The following is a 21,583-nucleotide window of genomic DNA, read 5'->3' as shown; positions in this document are numbered from 1 at the left end:
AATAGTGCGGATTCAGTCATGTATTCCATAATGGCTAAATGTTATGGCTCTGACTTTATCGTGCATGGAAAACCCTCATATTACTCCAAACAACCCTTCCTGCAGTCCTGGGTAGATTTACTGCCGCAGTCAGCATACGGTCTCGCCACAGATCAAATTAGGGGAGGCAAAAACACGCGGCTCTATTGAGCTATTACAGTAACTAGTCAATGATCATTCAATGAGAAATAATTAGATTAAATAGCCTCCAAAAATATATAGCCAGCATTTATTCAGGTTGAGAGCATGATGTCTCTATGCAGATCTTTTTTTTTTTTTTTTCAGCTGAAGCGTCACTATCTGCTCTTTGAACTTCATTAGCAAAACCGGGGGAATTATCAGACGGGAAAAGGGGGCTGTGTTGGCGAAATTGGCCCCGGTGAAAAAGTGAGGCAAATGCAGCTCCTATTTACATATAAAGAGCTCTATTAATCAAGGTAAGTGTCATTACAGCGTGGCTCATTGAGCAGTGGAGAGTGGGTGTTAAATAAAATTCTCTGTGCTCCGGTGCCTCCGGCAGGCGATACGTCTTGATTTGTGAACTGTCAGCAGTGGTGGGGAGCTGATAGGGGCTGGAGGAGGGGGGGGGTGGGGGGTGGGGGGGAGTATTACCCCGATTCTTAATCAGATTGGGCCGCGCAGAAGGAGACGAGATGGTGGAAGAGAAAAATGGAGGAGGAGAGGGAGATAGAGTGATGGAGAGGAATAGAAGAACTGGTAGGGGAAGTGGAGAGAGAAGTACAGAGAGAGAGAGAGAGAGAGTGATGGAGTGGAGTAGAGGATCTGGTGAGCGAGAGAAAGCGAGAGAGATACACAGATAGAGAGTGATAGAGTGGGATAGGGGGAATTGGTGAGGAAGGGAAAAGAGTGAAACTGAGTGATGGGGAGGAAAAAAGGGAAGTGGTGAGGAAGAGAGAGAGAGTGCAAGAGAGGACTAGAGGCGCTGGTGTGGAAGGGAAAGAGTGTAAAAGAGAGGGAGATGGAGTGATGGAGAGGAAAAGGGAGCTTCTTAGTGACAAATGTAGAAAGACAGAGACTAGACTACTTACTTCACCCTGTTCTTCAGGCTTGCCTCAGTGGAGTGGATTTACATGTAGTGCCATTGCCCGTCCATGCCCATGTTCATGCCCATGCCACCCATCGGTCCTGCAACAGGGAGGAGAAACACCGTTTAAAACATCAGCCAGGCAATACCTACAACATGCCATACTACTTATAACACGGCATGATGCCTACCATATGCCACACTGCATAAAACATGGCATATTACCTATAACATGGCACAGTGCCTACATTATGGAAGACTTCCTAGAACTTGGTATACTACTTTTCAACATGGCACTCTACCTATAACATGTCAGACTTAACTTATCAAGTTGAGAGTGGACACTGGCAGATTGTACTTTTAGTTATACAAACATTTCTCAGAGGCAGAGCTGCTCTGGAGGCAGAAATAATCTGATTGGCTGAGTTAACTTCAGTGGGCGGAGCCAAAGAAACTAACTGGCAAAGAAGTAACTCTGGTCAAAATAAAAAATAAAAATATGAATGGCAATGACTTTTTTCATTCATTCATGACCATGGCATTCATGATGTTGGAAGCTCAGCAGCTAGTTTACCTAGATAGCTATAGGCTAGTATGTCTAGTTTGAACTTGGACAGTCAGCTAGGCTAACTAGCTAACCTAGATAACTTAGTATGGCTAGATTGCATTGTTTCAGTTAGTAGCAGAGCGCTAGGCTTCATAATATTAGCTTCCTCCTCTCCAACCCTTGCTTTTCTCTCTGGGCTTCAGTCTAACATTCCTTAGCCAGAAAAACTGTGGTTCTTTGGCTCTGCCCACTGAGGTTTAACTCAACCAATGAAGTTATTTCTGCCCCCAGAGACACTGAAACTCCAATCTGCTGAATACCAGAGTGGGTGCTTGCTTTATGCTCCAGTAACTATTTTAAATTGCTTGCAATAAAGGTGCTCACTGTTGCCATGGCAATTAAATAAGTTTATGTACAGTATAGCCTAAAAGAGTGATTGGCTTTCTTTTCTTTGACACTAATGAAATATGAACTCAGCCCAAAACGGGCAGAAATGACATCATACAGAGTTCGCCTTGGCTCGTTTGATTAAGGAAGGGAGATTGCTCACCGCCAGGTCGGAGACCCATGTGCTGTTGCCCATCAAGGACGAAGCCTCCCATTGGCTGGCCATCTGGACTGTAAGCTGTACCCTGACTCACTGGAGGAGGAGAGGAAAAAAATGATGTTATAGTGACTAACCCACAGACATGCAATGACAAATCACTCCAGTTAAAACCAAAATGACCATAGGCTTATTTTGCACCTCCTTTTGTGCAATCCAGGTTTCAAATGCACCTTTCCTGGCACCTTTGATGCACAATCTGTCTCAATTTCCAGAACATCTTTAACCTGTCTCCTCCCCTTCATGGGTGAAGAAGATTAAACAGGTGAAATCAATAAGGGATCGTAGCTTTAACTTGGATTCACCTGATTAGTTTATTGCACAGAAGGAGAAAGTGTGCCTGGTGTTTTAACACTGTACAACGAATGCATAGAAAAATGAAGTGCAGCTTTACCTGCTCTGTTAGACTGGTCAATCATGGGCTGTACTATTCTCCTCCTCGCATTGATAAACCTGGAAAAAAAGAACAAAATTATGCGACTTTTAATGATAAACGGATGGAAGCCTATGCATAATAAGTCAATAAAGCTTTCATAGGGATAAAGTATGAAAGGTATTTCAATTCTTAAAAATATTAAGAGCTCCCTTTTGACCTTTAAACAAACCCCTTGATCTGCCATGCGCTTCCCTGTTCCTCATTGGTCTACTTGTCATTATGAAAAATAGGATCCTCCATTTATCAGTCAAAACGTCCGGCATTTTACAAAAATGATAAAAAATGTCAATTTCATTTGGCAGCGTTTGAAGAATTGGACTCACTCTGCGTGTCTCCAGGGATTTGGCTAATAATCTAGTTTATTCCTATTGACATAATCTGGGGTATTAGTGGAAAGTCACATAGCTTAAAAAATCTATTGATTTGGGTTTAGCCTTCTAGCCTCAGGGTGCGATAAGGCTAACTGCTTTGCCAATTTTTTGCCATTGATACATCCAACAAACAGACAGTAAGGTGCATTGGCCCGCTTTGATAACTGTATTGGCTCGATCCATGACTAAAACCCGCGGTCTTCTTAACTCCCGGATTAGAGGTGGACGGCTGTGTAATTATGTCTGCTGGAAACCTGATACACTTAAAAGCAGGACCCTTTCGTGGATTTTGGAGGAGGATTAAAGCGGCGAGGCAATGTCATCTCAATTAATCCAAACCTGACCCTGTGTAAGCCGCATGTAAAACGATGCGTCAGACGACACACAGGACTGTATCCTCCAGAAACTAAATCCAGAATCTTCTCCCTGGTTTCTGTGATCATTTGATTGGACCCAGCATCCCCCTCCCCTCCCCATCCACTTTACTTTCTCAAGCTAAGCTGTCTACAAAGGGAGCCGGGTGCCCAGCCTAAACATGCTTTAATCCATCATGTCATACATGTAAAATGAGGCTGTGCATAAAGGGGGGGGGGGGGGATGAGAGGAGGAGAAAGGGGGATATCTCCTCTTTTAATGTTTCTGAGTGTCCCAGACGGAGAAGATAGATGGTGTGTGTATAACAGATTCAACCCGGACTGCAGAGCTCAGCTTATGATGCACCCCGCTCTCCACTAACATGTCTGAGGATAGGAAGAGGCACTCTATAGTCGAGTCAAATTTATTTATGAAATGCATTACGCAAAACGGAGAACAAATGCAACCCAAAGTGTGCGTGTGTGTGTGTGTGTGTGTGGATATGAGAGCAGTCAGATGTTATGTGACAGTGGGAGAAGTAAAGCAAGGTTGGTTTTGGATGTTACTTACCAGTTGTTCACTTGAAGGATGGTGAGGCCCGTGTCTTGTGCTAGCTGCTTTTTCTGTTCCTCTGAGGGGTAAGGGTGCTGTGAGCGACAAAAGATAAAAAAAAAAAAAAATTTAATAAAAAAAAATGTCAGGGCTTCAGCCAAAAAACCAGCTTGCATTCATTTAGGGGCCTCCACGTCGAGAAGCCGTTCTGCCCTTAAGTGCAGGCTCTTGTACTTTTGAGGAAAACTCAGGAAGTGTAATCACATTCTGTCGCAGCGATTCCTGGAAATGTATGCAGAAAGTCGACTCCCGAGCCGAAGCCGAAGAAGCGAGGCTGACCACGGTTTGGCCCCGCGAACACTTCTGGCTAAAAGCGCGTGGCATTGTGTGACAGTATTTGACATTATTTGACATTGCTTGACAAACGATCGGGTGGGATACAAAGAGGCACAATGGTGGCTTTTGTTTGGGCCCCAGTAAGGCCAGGCCCCTGTCTCCCCCCTACCCCTCCCTCGCTCCCCCCCCTTGCCCCCCCGCCCCCCCCGGCCCTGGTCCCTCCGCTGGCTGTGTGACAGAGGGAGGAGGGCGGCAGATGGCAGACAGAGGTGACCCATGTACTGGGAGCAGGGTCGCGGGCCAGTCCCCATTCTGCTGCTGTCAGGCCAGTAGCCGCCTCCTGTGGTCATCAGTGAAGGATGAGCTTCCGAGCACTTAATTTTTAAACCGCCTTTCAGGCACACACACACACACACACACACACACACACACACACAGAAACACAAGCGCACACATGGTGACACTCGCATACACAGATACATGTAAAAGCACACATGCATGCACACATTACTACACAAGCACACACACACACAGACAGACACACAAAAGCGTGCACACACACACATATACAAGTAGTATACACAACCACACACACATCAGTATACACACACAAGCACATGCACATACACACATGCACATACGAAAGTGCGCACACACGTACACACAAATACTAATATAAGCGTGCACACATACAAAAGCTCATATACACACACACACACACACACAGACAGACAGACACACACACACACACACACACACACACAGAAACACATGCATATACACAAATACAAGTTCACACACATGCAGAAGTGCACACACACACACACACAAATATAAGCACACACACACACACACACACATCTAAAGACATGCATATACACAAACACAAATGCACACACATATGCAGAATCAGACACAGACACAGACACACACACAAACACACACACACACACACACACACACACAGACACACATGTGTACCGAGGGTGTTTTTTGACAAAGCCCATTGTGGTCACTCTGAGCATCCTGGTTCCCTCCCAGCTTGGAGGCTGACAGTCGAGTGACAGATGACTCTGAGCTCCTCCCTCAGATCAAACCTCCAAAACACTAAAAAATCTCTCTCTCTCTCTCTCTCTCTCTCTCTCTCTCTCTCTCTCTCTCTCTCTCTCTCGTCAGTTCATCCTCAGTCTCCATTTTCATGCTGGCAGAGCCATGTGGAGGAAACTCCTTCACAGCACCGATCATATGGGACCAAACGCTGTGAAGCCAGGCTCATTTAGAGGAGACCCATTTTACATCAGAGGAAGTTTGATTAAAGTTCAGTTTTGGATTCTGTAATTGATAATTCAAACAAAATAATTCATTGACCCCCTTGTTATGTAACATACCATTTTAAAGCTTTGAACGCAAACATCAATAATAGTATAATATTCATTTATAATGGATTTCACATCCACAATCAATTTACTTTATACACTTATATACTTTCTCATATCCCTGCTGTAGGGTAAAAGCATATCTGCAAAATGTATGTTTTTCAGGAATAAGGAGAAAAATGCTTAATTTCTTACTGACTCTTCTCTCTTACTCTCCATTTCTGAAAATATCCAATAGGGTTTTAAGTTGAGTGTCCGATGCCCAAGGTTCATGAAACTCACTCAACACATAAATGAATCAAGTAAACTTTCATCTCGAGTAAGAAAACGACCAAATTCCAGTTGCACGGTTTTCGACACGACAGCAGCGACCTGCAACGGATTCCCAATTTCTGCGTCGCAAAATGGAACTTGGAACACCGATCTTTGAATGAGGATAAACGCGGGGTTGCATGGAAACCAACAGTTATGACCAGGCTAATGGGCTGATAATGAATAATATAATGAATCTAAACCTTTCACAGCTGCTTTCTCTATAGCTTCCTCAGAAGGGGATCTTTTAAGGGTCTTCAGAATGGACGACAAAAGCAGGAGGCTAAGGCTAGCAGTGGAGAGCCCCCCCCCCAACCGCGGGCCTCACACCGCAACGTCTGACAAAACATAATCCCGCTCCTTTCACACCCTCCACGACTGATGAATGCTTGATCGCTTGGGTGTTGCAATAGGCCTTTCAGAGGCCAAAGTCCCCTTGCACACTTTTCACAGGCACATCCTGCCACGGCAAACACTTGTGCTTAACAAATTAGGCCTGAAAGGGGATGGGGAACAGAGAGGGGATAATTCAATTATCCTCCTTTTTTATCTGGAAAATCTAAAGGTGGGCTTTGGAGGAAGGGATTACTCCCAGTACAGGACCTGTGTGGGCCTTTTACTAACTAAACAAGTAAGGGGTTATAACACATCTGAGAGCGGGAGAGGTGAAAAAATTGAGGAGGCGACGGCGGCGGTATCTTTTGGACCTCGGATAAAAGGTAAAGCTCTCCTTGCGGGGACTTGCTCACCCCCTCTGAAACGGCGCTGCCCGATTCTGAACAGAGGGCGCCTGACGTTGATTTCTTGTAAAAACCCAGGACTGGTTTTTGAAAAAAAAAGGATCTTTAGACTCGAGTTCTTCTTTGCTCCATTCGCTTACAATGGAACAAAGATGAACTTAGTCTCGAGACGCCTTTGGGAAACGCAGCCCGGGCTCATTCCTGAGTAAAGAGGCATCGTTTCAAACAAGTGTTGCCTGATGGAGAGGCCGTGGTTAGACAACATACTCTCATTCATTTCCAGCGTTATGTGAAATTGTTGTAGGATTGTTGCTGCTAGAAACATCAGAGGGAAGAAAAAAAAAGTGTTATGCTTTGAATCTATAAAAAGCCACAGCCTGATGTCGCCCGTACAAAAGGGTCTGAATGCAGCGAAGGGGAACTTAACGGGACCCGGGGTGGATTCCCTTACCGTAAGGTGCTGGAAGAGCCACGCTCTCATTATATTTGTGGCCACTTTGGGGAAGATGCCTCGTTTCTTCTGCCTCTTCTTATCCTGGTCATCCTCGTCTCCCGTGCCCGGTGACGCCAGGCTGTTGTCAAGGCCGTCTCCTGCGATCAGGGGCGAGGGGGGGATAAAGAGAGGAGTCACGTTAAGAGAAAGCTTTAATTTGGCCCCGTCGCCTTCTCCCTCCACAAACGCACCGTGAAAGGGCAGAGGGGGGGGGGGAGATTGCGTTTCTATGTGGCACAGCAACACAAGATCCTTCCTCTCACCTCTGCCTCACTCCCCGGCCGCTGGATAATGAAGAGGAGTTCGTAGTGAGGGAGCTCAATAAAACCAAGAGCTATTAATTCAATCTGAGCCACGCGTTTGACATGAGGTAATGACTGCGGGAGCCGCGCGCCTGACATGAAATAATGAACAAACTGCGGTCGGACTCGATGCTCCGCACTCTTATTTATATGCGGCCTCTGTTTGAAATAAGACTAATGATTTGCTTATAGGAAAAAAAGAAGAGGAAGCAAACTAAATAAAAAAAACCCCCAACAAAAACAAAAAGTCTATAGCCCATGAATGAAGTATGAACCCATAACATCAAACCTTCTTCTTGTTTGAAGTTGAAAGCGAGGTCGCTCATTTGGCAGAAGTGTACTAAGACAGGATGAGGGGAGGAGGGGGGGGGTGTGGGTGGGTAGATGGGTGGGTGGGTCGGCGGGGGGTGCAGTCATCACCCTCACGCCCCCATGTGTTCACTGACCCCCCCCCTCCTCCCCTCCCCGAAAACGTCTGTGTCGGATTGTCTGCAACACAGCGTCACGCCGGGCGCTCCCCACCATTAGCGCGCATCCCCGTTTGATTTCTGTAGGAAGCTGGCGTGGATCAAGGCAGGAGGCTTCCTTTAAGCTGAGATTTCCGCCCCTGCTACTCGCGCTCTCTCGCAGCACAAGGGGCACTCCGCTCTCTCCCTCTCCGCCATTAATTGTGCATCAGCCGAGATGATTTACTTTTAACAGTGGTGGTTATTTTTCTTGCCCTCGGGGCAGAGAAGCCTTGAAAGCCTGCCTGGAGGGCATGTGAATAATGCATCTGAGAGACTCCTCCCCCGAGGCGGGACAGGAACCCTACTTTTCTTAAGATTTGCCCTAGCATGTCTTTTTGTTTTTGGAGATGCATCAATCAAATGCGCCTATATGAGCCATATTCATGCATAAATATTTCAGCTAATGAATATTGACATTAAAAAGGATGTGTTCTAGGGTCGGAGGCTTGGGGGGTTGTGGGAGTTTTGACGGATGGTGTCCAGCTCCGAGTCAAGGACAGGCTAAAGGGTTGGCACCGTCTCTGTCCTTTACTCTGAATACTTTGTTTTGTCCTCTATTGATTCAGTTAATTTTATTGGGCATAGGTTCATTCAGAGTGCATAAAGAATCATTTTTTATTTACATTTTATTTAACTTTTGCATAAGCGGCTGGGTCAACTAAGAACAAATTCTTGAAAAACGAACTCCGCTTGAGGATGGAAAGGATCATTTCAAACAGGACAGGTAATATCCTGTCAAGGTTTCTTGAAGAAACACATTAAGACTCAGGTAGCAACATGATGACAATCATCCAAGTTTCGATTAAATTACTTTGCTGATCCAGAAAAAAACAAATTTTTGTTGTAACTGATGTGATTGTTGCATATCTTATCATAATAAAGGGCAAATCCATAATATATAGTTGCATAAATTAAAGGGCAGCCCCGATAATAAACACTGGAGTAAAGATGAGTTGAATTTTAGATTATAGTCATATCCCATTTTCAGATTCTATCCTTCAACATACTTTCATGAACCCACAGTTAAAAAGGCTCCACAGAAAGCATAAAATGAGAAAAAGAAAGAAAGCAAGAAAGCAAGAAAGAAAGAAAGAAGGAAAGAAAGAAAGAAAGAAAGAAAGAACAAACAGGACTGGCTCGGCCTAATTATATCTAAGGAAGGCACGCCGCTCCCCCCCCTTCCACCCTCCCTCCACCCCCCCCACCCCCCTCCTCCACCCCGACGCCCCACCCCGGTCCACCTCCTCTCCTCATCCCTCTTTCTTCTGCTCCACAGAGGGGAAGGCCGCGGGGCAGATCCTCCGCTACACTAATCGCTTCTGACTGTTCCCCGGCAACTCAGCCAATCTAACCAGTGTGACGATGCACTCTCAAAGTCGTACCCGTGGAAGGCTCCCATGCCCCCCCCCCCACCCCTCAACTTTCCCCCCCGCCTGCCAGTGTCTGCACGCGTGACACCGGAGGGGGGTAGAGGGGTGGGTGGAGGGAGGGGGGGGGGTGGGTATCGCCGCAGGGAAGGCTGGAGTATTGCCCCGGGGCTCAAAAGAAAAAAAAATAATAATAAAAAAACAGCACCCTAAGATATGAAGAGGAGTCTTCCTTGGCTTTCTACCTCAGCTCTGCTCTGGCTGTGTAGTTATATATTTATACCTGTTTATTCTCTGTTTAGACCATTCCACCTCATGCCTACAGCTTTTTTCTTCTTTTTTTTTTCCGTTCCTTGCGGCGTTCAAAACACTCAGAACCCAGCGCAATGTTCTCTAGATCTGTATATATTTCTATTTATTATCTTTTTTTTTCAATTACTGACTTTCACAGCTTCCTATCAGTGCAATCAGTGCGGATCCAACAGAGACCCATTTGCATACTATATAGAAAAGAGACCTACTTCCTAAGTTTCAATCTTTACTTATCTTACACCCTACTTTCGTTTTATATTCTCCTTCTAAGAGATCTATTCCCTAAATTTCTACTTTAGTTTTTTTTTTATACGGCTTATATATTTTGTGTTTTGTTATGTTTAATGTGACCTATATAAGCAACCCACCAAGTGAAATTTACTCCAAACTTACTCGGCCAATAAAGCTACAGTAAATCTGGTTCTGATTCTTTGCTCCTCTCTTTTATATTTTCTTAAATTTTTCTCTCATCTCCTGCTCTACAGTCTTGGCTCTCTGTCGCTCTGGATAAACCGGCGGCGGTTAGATTGGGCAAAGCAGCCGAGGATGACGTGTCCATAAGACAAAGTGTAGAGTGGCTAGCAGAACTGATTGCCGTATCCCCGGCTGCATCAGTGATGCAAAGCCAGCGCAGCCTGTCTAATGAGCTCAGCAGGGCCCTGATCCATCACTGCTGACACCTTGCAGCTCCTCCCCTTATTAGACATGATACACAGCTCTAAATGGAGCAGTCTGGAAGGTTTCCAAGACGTGGGGAATCCTCCGTGTGAGAAGTTGATCATGAGGATTATAACTGATCCGTGCAAGCTGTTTATCCGTTGATTTAGAGATGTTGCACTAAGCAACTTTGCACATTGGCGGCTCCAAACGGCAGCGAGAGATTACTGTTTGAAAAATTTGAACTTCAATACCCAGAAACCCTGTAAAGTGACGTCAGTAAAACGCACACAGCACGCTCATGTTTACCGACCCGGCCGGTCTGTGATGCTTTAATACCAGAGGAAGCCAAAGAGATAAAAGAGGCAAAATATCTAACATTGGTGAGTCCAGCTTTCTCTGGACGGAGTGCTCGCTCTTTGCTGTTTAGGAGACAGATTGTATTTTGGTCTTAATTTTCAATGCATCACCTCCTGTGGGCGGAGAAGTGTCCATATAGCAGACTTTCGCTTGGGCAAATCTACAGCGTCTCAATTAGGGACGATATAGCAGCCCAGGCTGATAAGATGGGTGTGTTTTTACATAAGAATCTTGACTAGTGCAAAAATAAGTACTGGACCCTCTCCAACAATGTAGGCTACACTACTATATCTCTCTCTCTACCTCTACCTCTACATCCACCATTTATCTTTATCTTTCTCTCTCTGCCCTCCCTCTGTCCTCTCTCTGTTTCTCCCTCTCTCTCCTCCCACCTCCCCTTTTTTTTTCCACATTTTATTTCTGAGATCCACGGCATGACAGATGCTAAAGGGACATTAGCCTGCGGTGTCACTGAGCTGTGATGTCATTGGCATGTCACCACCTCCCACCTCCACCTCCACCACATTCCTCCCTCCCTGTGGACTCCCCGGCTCTGGATGGATGTGACAAAAAAGATGCAACACATCCTGTTCTTCTTTTTTCAGCACAAGTGCACAGGGATCTTTTTCCGAGTCATTCCCGCTCTCTTTTGTTTTATTTCTGTCTTTGTGATGGACATACCAAGCCTCCCCCGACCCCCCCCGCCCCCCCCCCCCCATCCCCCATCCAAACATTCCTTGGATAGCTCAACCCCTTTAGCTGCGGTCAACAGCAGTCACCCCGGGGGTTGAGGTATCAAAGAGAGCCCTCTGCATATCACACAGCTTACAAGGCAACAACCAAAGACTATAAGCCTATTGGTTAACTCCACAGAGGGAAAGACACCCATAACCCAAACCGCCAGCCACATGGTGCATGATGGTATCAACTACCTGTGGTTACGCCAAGCCGCCACTTTAGCGCTCCCATAAGACAGTGGATTTTAAAATGTTTCATCAGACCGGGGACGCGTGACTAATGACCGTCCCGCTACAGTCAGGACAGCAGAGTCGCTCCCTGTCTTCTGTTGGAATCTGAAATCTCATCTCTTCATAAAAAAAAAAAAAAACTTCACACTCCTCCTTCTCTCATATCTTCCTCCAGCACTTGCTTTATCTAATATGCTCTTTTTTGTTTTAGAAAATCATTTTACCTCTGTCCTGGGCTGTTATTTCCTTAACACCTCTCTATCTTACTTGATGATTTTAGGGTCACAGGAATACTGTCAGGACAGTACAACTCTGATGTTTCCACTCCTTTCAAGTGGTTGTGCTTGTAATGTTGGAGCTTTAGAAATGTAAGTATCTCAGTCAAAAGGGCATAGACCTTGAGTCTCTCTGGATAACAGTGTCAGCTAAAGCCCTACAGTGTAAAATGTAAATGTAATGTCCAGTAGACAATTGTTTCCCTCCACTCACAGTAGCAGGTGCTTTGAAGAGCATTGGTCATCTCCAGGCTCGGTGTTGCTAACGTAAGATCCCCGTTTCCTTCTTATAGTATAAGTGTTTACTTTTCAGAACTTACAGCTACACAAGGCAAAAGTTTTATATAAAAATACACCCATATCTTCAGCTCAAGTGGGGCTGCAGCAGAGAAGAGCGTCCCATCCCCCCTGATTGAGACGTTGTAGATTCGCTCTATTTGCTTAAATGAAATTCTGGTGTCGGGTAAAGTCATTTCTCTGCCCACAGGCAAGCAAAACACAACCACTTAAGAGCAAAATACAAACTGTCTGTGCCATGCAGTTTACTGACGGCATGTTACATGATTTCTGGTTATTGAAGTTCAAATCTTTCAAACGAGTCACCTCTCATTGGCATTTGGAGTTGCCTAGTTAATAAAACGAATGGAAATTCCCTTTCAAAATCATCTTGCTTGTTGTCATTTGGCACTTAAAATTGGCACCGTAGATATAATGTTGTCATGGAGATGAGGTTTGGCTTGGTGTATGAGACGCAGACAGCTCATGTGTTACCATGGCAAAGGTATCATTTGGCAGTTTGAGTGGCAGCTGTTTTGAACATACAAGTGCAACGTTCTGTATACATAAAAAACAAATGCTGATATCTGAATGACAACATTATTAAAATTCTATGGGGCCATCTTAGCTGCACCAAATGAGATTAGCATGATACGCCAGTAAGTGCCCTTTCTACCCATTCAAGTTCTTTGGTTTACTTTACTCTTCCCTAGAATGAGAATAGGCTGGAAACAAGGCAAAGAGGCCCAGGGAGAAGCAGCAGGTAGCATGCCGCAAATCCTGGACCAGCAACCAGAGCTCTGATCATTCTGGCCTCCTCTTTTCCTTTGTTCCTCATACATAAAGTGCCCTGTCCTTCCATCCCCACGGGGGGCATTCTGCACCCCCCCATCCTCTATGCATTCTCTCCCAGGTCAAAAGGGCATGGACCTTGGGTTTTCCCCCCACTGTTGTTTAAAAAAAGCCTAAAGGACTGAAGCTATTCACACCGTGGCCTTTCTCAGCTCTCATCGACATACAACTTCGGGCCACGCACTGAACGGGTGAATTCGGATGTACCATAACACACACATCACACTCTCTATGAAGCAGAGTCAGAGTTTACTGAGATGATTTCAAAAGCGCCGGGTGTAAAATCAAAGGAAGAAGCCTTGATCTGTTTCTGATTGTCTCTTAATCCTCTGAGTTTCTCTTGTCTTGCAAAGCATCCTCCTATTGTTCTCATCAATGCTCTGGTCATTGATGCCTGATGGGCAGAGGGTGGAAAGTTGCTTTAAAGTCTATTCTATTTTTACTGCGGCCATAGGGGAGAAAAACAAAAACAAGCCATAAAACCCTTATAGCCTCCAATTAGCACATCAGAAATCACATTAACTGCAGGAACACCAGGGCAACACAAGAAGGCCAGGGCCGGGCTGCATCACAGAAAAACAGCAGCAGACAATAATACCCACCAATCAGACAACTTGAATAAACTCACAAGATCTCTCCATTACTGGTAACTGAACTGTAATTAAGAAGTCCAACCCACACTAACTATAAAGCTGAGAGCTACTAATCCAACTGGAGCCACACATTTTGCTGCTGTCATGGAAAATCCACATAATTGCACTTTTGGTGTTCTTACTTGAACTGAAAGTTTACATTGTGATTTATCTAATGAGTGAGTTTAATGACTCTTGAGCACTTAAAATCTGTTAAAATCTCACTGTATATTAAAAAAAATGCATGGGTATCAATAAGCAAACAAGATAAATCTTTTCTGAAAACCTCCGTTTTGTAAATACATGGATTTTCCCCCAAAAAACAGCGACTCAACATGAGGTAATGCCTGCAGGAGCTACCCTCTTTAACCTTAGATTATCTTCTTTATCAATGCAATTAAGATAAAATGATTAGATGAGGTAAGTGCATGCCTTTTTTTTTTTTTTTTTTTTTGAAAGAACCCCCAAAACACCAGGCAGGCACGGCCCATGCCTTGGAGTAAAGGTCACCGGCGAGTCAAACCTTTGATATGGAGGAGGACGCAGGAGGGCTGCGGGGTCTCTTACCGAGTTCACTGGTGTTGTCTCCACTCTGGGAGACGTGTCCCCCGCTGGACGGTCCCGGGGTGCCCACTGAGGGCGTGGAGTGGGCGTCATCCATGTCTCTCCAGGACGCCGGGTTCTGGGAGGTCAGGGAGAGGTCCACACACCAGGAGACAGGAGATAAGGAAGCGGAGAAGAAGAGAGAAGAGGGGAAGAGAGAAAAAAAAACAGATGAGGAAGGGTCCAGTAGATCCAGTATGAGGTCCATTATGCAGTTTCCTCAACGCGACAAAGACACAAAGACAGCAGTGTGGTATGATTAGCATAGAAGGGATGCATCTAAATCGTCAAAAATGAAATTCTACAAAAAAAAAGAACTGAGAAAAACACATAACTACATTACCATTCTTTCTAAATTTTCTCTTTAAATATATCTGGTACAAAGAGTATGTTTAGCAGCAAGAGGTAAGGCCATGGATCAGAAACCCAGCAGCATGTGAACCCTCCGGTGTCTCGGCTGCTTCTGCGACTCAGTATTGGGGAGAAACCCTCTATTTATTGGGCCGGTTGGTCAGGGCCACTCAGACTGCCATAAGCCCAAGCCAAACAGCAGATCTCCCTCTTCAACCTCTTTGCGTCAGCTGTTTGCCGGATGGCGATCAGATGAAGAGCTCAGCAAATGACAAGAATAAGCACAGGAACAATGGCGCAGTGTGAATGAGGCCTCTCGACGACGGTCCCTCTTTTTTACCCAGGCGCACAGTAATTACAACTTCTCTGTATACCCAGCTATTCAAAGAGGTGCCATGTGTTTCCACGTTTATCAAGCTAATGAAGGTCTTATTTCGTAACACCCCATCTGTTAAAATCCAATTAACCGGAATGGAGTGCACACTGTATAGCCCGGGATTGGCGTGTGTGTCTTGGACATGAAGTTCGTACAGGAGTGCAGAGAAATCTAGAAAAACATTTTTTACATGGGTGTTTGCATTTAGCAGCTACTAAGATTAAATTCCTACACCACCAACACAGCAAATAACAAGTAGTATGGAGCGCAAGGTAAAGACGGATATCAAAATGTACACAAGGATTACATTTTTCTTAACACGGCAAATAGTCTGAATGAAAGGGTATTTGCTCAGCACAGGCAGATCAAACTGGGTCTTATTACTCCATAATCTGTCAGTTGTGCCCATTTTCTCAGCTGTGGACTCACCAAGAGTTTTGTGTTGCATTATAACAGGAAATGTTTCTGTGTTATCAGGAAAAACACATACTATGAGTACCTTGGCATTACGTTTACATTTGAGGCGTTCAGCCAGAGGATCTTATCTAACCACAGCGACTTATAATGGGGTGACTGGACCAGACGCTTGGGCAGGACAAATGGCGTCAGTGGGGATCAAACCTGTGACTTTTCAGGTACAGGAGGGTCTAACTAACTACTGCCATCCTGCCATGACACAATATGTCTTTAAGTTAGACGAGGCCGTGAAAGTTTTACAATACGAGTCATTTTGGGGTGGAGATTAGGGGTAAACTAATATATCGGTTAGCTGATATTATCCTATTTTTATTATAAAGATTGGATGTCAATGGAAGAGAGGATATGATTTTAGGGGTGTCAGTCTGCCTCACCCTGCCTTAAGGAGCTGCTAAACCACCTAAAAACTCCATTATTATGGGTTTCAATGGAGAGTTTTAGTGTCCCATCATGGTCAAAATGCTGTTTCAGAGGTTTTTACACCTTGAGATGAATAAAACTCTTAGGGGAAACGCAGAATCCTTGTCAATTTTTGGAAAATTGACTAATTTAAGTATACAGAATGTTGGAAAGAAATGGCAGCTTCAATCCAAAAATATTGGTGTCGGTATCGTCCTTCAAAAACCCATATCAGTCGAACCCTAGAGGAAGATTGCTATAGATATAAATGGGTACAATGAATGTAACGCTGAATCGAATGAGACTATTTCACAGACAAAACAACGGAGCCACTCTGCTTTTAGCCCTCGCGAATGATAAACAGGTCCTGGTACGCTGGTACACTTAGTGGTTAACATTCATGTAGGTTACACAGCTGTGCATGTCTTTGTACCCAGAGGAGTGCAGCGCATCCATTATGCAGCAGCTGCAGGAGGAAGGCATTACAGGAGAAGCAGCAGGAGAATGTCCTGTCACATCAACTGGTGGGCATTGAACAAGGCTCACACACACACATGCAAAGTGTGTTTTGTCGCTCGGAAATACAGAAGGTATGATCCAGATATAGAATTGTATTCACTAGGTATATGCACATGGGTTAGACCGCTATCCTGTGGGTTTTTGAAGGCAGAGGCTGATATTTTTAGAGTGAAGCTGCCGGTCGCCTATATTTTCTGCTCAATATCTTTAAATTTGACTAATTTCATGCAAAATGATGACAAAAATTTCAGTGTTTTCTGGAGAATTTTCTTCTTCTCAGGGTGGAAAAGTCTCTGAAACAGCATTTAGACCATCATGGGACACTAAAACTCTCCACTGAAACCCTAAACTAATGAAATGGTTTTAGTGTTAGCAGCTCTGTAAGGCAGGCTCAATGGTAGGTGAAACTCTGGGATAGATTAGGCCTTTAAATGAACAATTAATTTACCAAAAACATTATTGAACAATTAAACGAGTAAATAAAACGTGCAAAGACAATAAAATTTCATTGCAGGTTTTATAGACTGGTTTTATGTAGCTGTGGTCAGGGAGGAACCTCCATAATATTGGCGGTGGACGACATGACTTGCTGATATCTGATATTTAATAAAAGGCTGATATCGGCAAACCAATAAATCGCTCCAACCCTAATATGCACCACATATAGAGCTATAAAGTAGAGAGGATGCTCTGTAAGATTTGGTCTAACGGTTTCTCCATATTTTCAATATGAATTCGCCAAGGAGACGTCTCAGTAGATCAGTATTTACATGACAGGCCGACGTTGCTGCTACACTGTAACTCTGAATCACTTCTCCATCTGAATTTGCTTCTTTGTAAATGAGCACAGGTGCCAAAAATAGGAAGAGCCTCTGTAAAGGGCCCAGCAGGGGGGAGCGGCCTGACAAAGACCCCCTCCTCAACAACAATAATAATCCTATTGGCTCAGCACTCCAGTGAAACTCCAGGCTGAGAGGGACTGGAGAAGCCTAAGACCAAACACAACACTGGCAGCTGCACTTTGCACTGGGAGGGATCATCATCACCATCACCATCACCATCACCATCATCTTCATCACTGTCTATTTTTCATCAATGTTTTCATTTTATCAGTGAAAACATTAAAATGCAGATGAGGAAAAAAATCAAAATGGACTGCTCCGTTCTTTCTTGTCATGCAAATATTGCTAAAAAAAAAGTTTGTGATTTACAGGCAAAATATAACAAAGTTTAACTGTCAATCTTTTGATTATTCTCAACAAAGCAGCCTCTCTCATGCTTTATGGAAGCTTCCTCTGCGGGCCCGCGCAGCGCCCCCAGCAGGACAGCACGCCATCAAACAGCAAACATAATTAGCCCTAGGCTGTGTTAACACCGCCATAAATCAGTAATGGACTTTCACCAAAATAAATAACTTTAATCAACTTCTGTCCATTTTGTTTGAAGCGCTGCTGATTTATTTATTTTGGTTCGAAAGCCCGATATGAAAGGCTACTCGAATTAAATTCTGTGAAATTCTGCCAGTTTTTGGGACACTTTATAGTGGCAGTTGTAAAGAAAATATCTTCTAATGAAACGTGAAAAGAAGGGATTCTGGTTGTTGAGAAATGCATGAGTCCAAGCCATTTTACCCACCTGCAATTATGCATAACCTAGACCTGCATGCCAACCTTTTTATATTGGGAATAACGATTAGAGGCAAGCATAGGCTATGGAAACACAACTGATCCTAAGTTACTGCCTTATTTAAAAAAAAAAAAATCAGTTTTTCTCTCGGCTTATGAAAGAAAACACATCTATCCCCCTATATTCCAGATTTCTGGAAATAAGGAGTGCATCGACATAACCCTTCCATGACTTTTCATCGAGCATGGGGAAATCTCAATAACTGGAGAGACACTCACATGATCTGCGAGGTTCGTGGAGGATCCTGAGAGGTCGTCGAAGTCAGATTTGCAGCCGTCTCGTTCGTCTATGACCAGGTCGATGGGCATTTTGCCTTTCAGACAGCTGATGTACCGGTGGCAGAAGTTGTCGCAGAGCTCGTGCACCTACAAAATACATTTTTATTAGAGGATGCGTCAAGTTTTAATTGAGCGCCAAAGCATTCTTAATAAGATAAAGTGTCTTTACGCGTTGCATGATTATCAGTAAAGTGCTTCATATGGGGTTATTAATGTAAGGGCTCAATTTGGAATAGAAATTGTCACTTGTCGATATCGCTGACAAAATAAATCATCAGCCGTTGAGGGCTTATTTACCTTCTCTAACTCCAGCAGATGAAATCGTAGGACTTGAATCGCTTGAATCATCTGAAAAAATAGAGATAAAAAAATCACCCAAAATGCTACAGTAAACCAACACGACGTGTGTCTATCGAGAGTGAATTTAAGAGACGCTCATGGCAAAGAAATAAGAGCCCTAAGGTGTATTAGCTAATTACCAACATGATTTAAATCATTATCATTTCTTTCTTTTTTTTAAATCATTAGATGATTCCTAGAGGTACAGTGAAGCCCGGGGGCAAGTCTGTGGCGTCCCGCTGCAGAGAGCATCACCGCGCAAAACGCAAGAAAACTCAAGCAGGTGAGAATCAAAGCAGAAGGAAAGAAAGAAAGAAAGAACGGAGGAAATGCTCACCAAGTTATCCAGCTCTGGATTTGAAGAAAATAAGGGTTTCTCTGCACGGATCTGAAGGAGAGAAAGACAAGCAAGAGCGTCAGTTGGATTATGGCAAGGTGAATTCAACTGAGATCTCGTAGGTTTTTATCATTATAATGGAGAGGAAAGATGAAGCAGAAATGGACAGATATGTATTTAGAAGCCATATCTAAAAAGGCGAAATAACATCAGGGGAGCATTCAGGACCAATGTTCCATTCAAGCTGTTTTGGTGACCGATACATCTAAGAATATATCATTTTGGACAAATTATAGTCTTGTCAGTCGTCAGTAATTTCTCCAGTTTCCCCCCAGAAATTTAGTTGGAAGTTTTTGTGGCGAATGAAACCAGACGCAGAGACTTTGCCATATAGCAGAGGGAGAAACCCTCCCTGGTTTCTTCTTCTTCTTATCCCATACTAAGAAATGTCTCGTATCCAGACCAAAACGTCTCTGCTCCTTTCCTACCTGTTTTGCAAACACAGCTATGTCTTCGTTGAAGGAGTCGGAGGAGCAGACGTCTCCTCCCGCCACCCCAGGCTCTCTGGGCGTGCAGGTCGCCAGCTCGCACTTCTCAAACACCAGAGCCAGCAGAGGGAATAAAGGGTGGCTGCAACACAGGCGAGAGGTTACTGTTATTATGCAGTTATTGCCATTGTTAGGCCTGCAGATTAACTGTTGCCTACATCAAAGCAGCATCAGATAACATTTAAAATGAAGATTGTTGTGTGGAAAAAAAAATACATCTCGCTTTGTCAGCTGTGTGTTTCATTTCCCCACTGCAAACATATCTAAGGTTTTTTTTTATTCATTTTTTAATTCAAGTGCAAAAAATCTGCCACTGCGGTGAGATTATTTCAATTGTTTCTAATGCAAAACAACCTGTTTGAAGCCGTGAATCATTTTTCTTGATGCTAGTGAAGCTGCCTTATTTTGTCTTGTTTCGAGATATTGACGCTTGTTTTTGAACAATCCCTGAAACAAATAAAACTGCATTTGAAATGTGCAATTATTTCATCCCATCAACAGGATTTCCACTTGTTTTAAGAAAAGCTAAGATTTTATGGGTGATTTTGAGACGAAATTAGTTGTTAAAACGGATTTTTTTTTTTTTTGCAGTGACAGAGTTGGAGGTCTGTAGCCTTAGTTGAAATAAAAGTGATGGTGAGTGATAAATAAATGCCATAACCAAATACGTTTAGTAATTGCGTCTATCTTTTATGTTGATGCTTCTGGGGGGAAAAACACTAGGCTATATCAAAAAGTAATAAAATATTTTGACTCCTTAAAGCACTTTGTAATGCTGCTTTGATTTCTGCTCTACAAATTAAAGGTATTATTATTTTTGTTGCTGTTGTTGTTATTATTATTGTTGTTATTATTATGCCACACCCGTAGATTTGGTCCTTGTCTCTCTTCAGTGCGTCGTTGACCGCGCTGCCCATGCTGCTGGGCATGATGTTGTGCGGCGCGTGGGCTCCGTAATGCTGCGTCGGATGAGGCGGCGGTCCGTGGTTCAGGTGGTGGACCTGCGGCAGAGGACGGGGGGCGTGTGGGTCTCCGTACATGGAGGTGGGGACCCCGACTCCGTCCATCGCACCTCCGTAATGGGCCAGCTCGTCATACTGGGGTGAAAGTTGAAGCAACGTTATGGTTTGAGCAACTGATGGGACTTGAAGTGGAGAAAAAACATGCGAGGAAAACTTTCTCTTCCAAATCAACAAAAACAGTAAAAGAGTAAAAAAATGGGAAAATGGTGGTTTAGGCCTAAAGAAGAATCACTATAATATTCAATAGTTTATATTAACCTTAGACCTGATATCCCTATAATACTCCCGTAGGGACTTCTAGCGTGGCTGTGATATGTGTATAGTATCCTTCTAAAATGTAGTATAGGATTACTATAGTTCTTGTGGGGCCACATCATATTCTCATGCAGTGTAATCAGTATTTAACTTAAAGCAATTACTTCAGTCTGTCTTCTGGATAGAAGTGAATCACTGGGAAAAGGGGAATCAGCCTAGAAAAACGATTTAAAAAGAGAAAATTCAATAATAAATTCTCAAATTAGACGTACCCTTTGCGCCATCACCGTGCGCAATTTCCAGACGCGTAAAATAGAAGTTTGGTGTTGTTCAGCAGCGGAGTTGATGACTTTTAAATCCAATTGAGAATTATAATCCGCTCTTCAGTGGCGCCAAGTACGTGTTACTCAACAATAATGACTGAAATCAATGGAAAAATCATCAAAAATATCGAGGAAACACCATCGGTCCTCAGTTACAAGTGTGCCAACTCGCGCACTGGCAACTGTCGGGTTTCCTGCGGTCAGCCGGCGAGAGGATTAGTAATACTCTGGGTGATCTATGTATTTGATATTAGTTCCGGGGGTTTTAATTGGTCTCCGAGCATCAGTTCTCCCTTTTTCATAGGAATGTGATGAGCAGGATCGTCCGGTGATCAGTCCTGTGCTGTCAGTCTGT

At 43.9% G+C, this 21,583-nt stretch overlaps 1 protein-coding gene across 4 annotated transcripts; it reads right to left on the bottom strand.

Moving 5' to 3' along the window:
• Positions 1-1,126: 1,126 nt before the first annotated feature.
• Positions 1,127-21,189, bottom strand: meis2b (Meis homeobox 2b). 4 transcript variants are annotated; one of them, XM_071543349.1, is made up of 13 exons: positions 21,178-21,189; positions 20,493-20,725; positions 19,569-19,710; positions 19,081-19,131; positions 18,702-18,752; positions 18,341-18,491; positions 18,099-18,110; positions 14,283-14,378; positions 7,164-7,303; positions 3,967-4,043; positions 2,630-2,688; positions 2,182-2,271; positions 1,127-1,185 (listed from the first exon to the last, which is right to left on the bottom strand). In XM_071543349.1, exons 1-13 carry the CDS (start codon positions 21,187-21,189, stop codon positions 1,127-1,129), a joined length of 1,173 nt encoding a protein of 390 aa, XP_071399450.1. The 4 variants fall into 4 exon arrangements, with proteins under 4 accessions (XP_071399450.1, XP_071399448.1, XP_071399449.1 ...); XM_071543347.1 differs by lacking the exon at positions 18,099-18,110 and having other exon boundaries at positions 2,182-2,291; positions 2,629-2,688; positions 14,283-14,397; positions 18,345-18,491; XM_071543348.1 differs by lacking the exon at positions 18,099-18,110 and having other exon boundaries at positions 14,283-14,397; positions 18,345-18,491.
• Between the last annotated feature and the right edge of the window lie 394 nt (positions 21,190-21,583).

The sequence above is a fragment of the Centroberyx affinis genome, unplaced genomic scaffold (genome assembly GCF_046629955.1).
Source record: "Centroberyx affinis isolate AG114_WGS23_722 - 3 ecotype Tasmania unplaced genomic scaffold, CSIRO-AGI_Caff_v1 ptg004293l_1, whole genome shotgun sequence".
Lineage (NCBI taxonomy): Eukaryota > Metazoa > Chordata > Actinopteri > Beryciformes > Berycidae > Centroberyx > Centroberyx affinis.
This window is presented reverse-complemented; position numbering and strand designations above follow the sequence as displayed.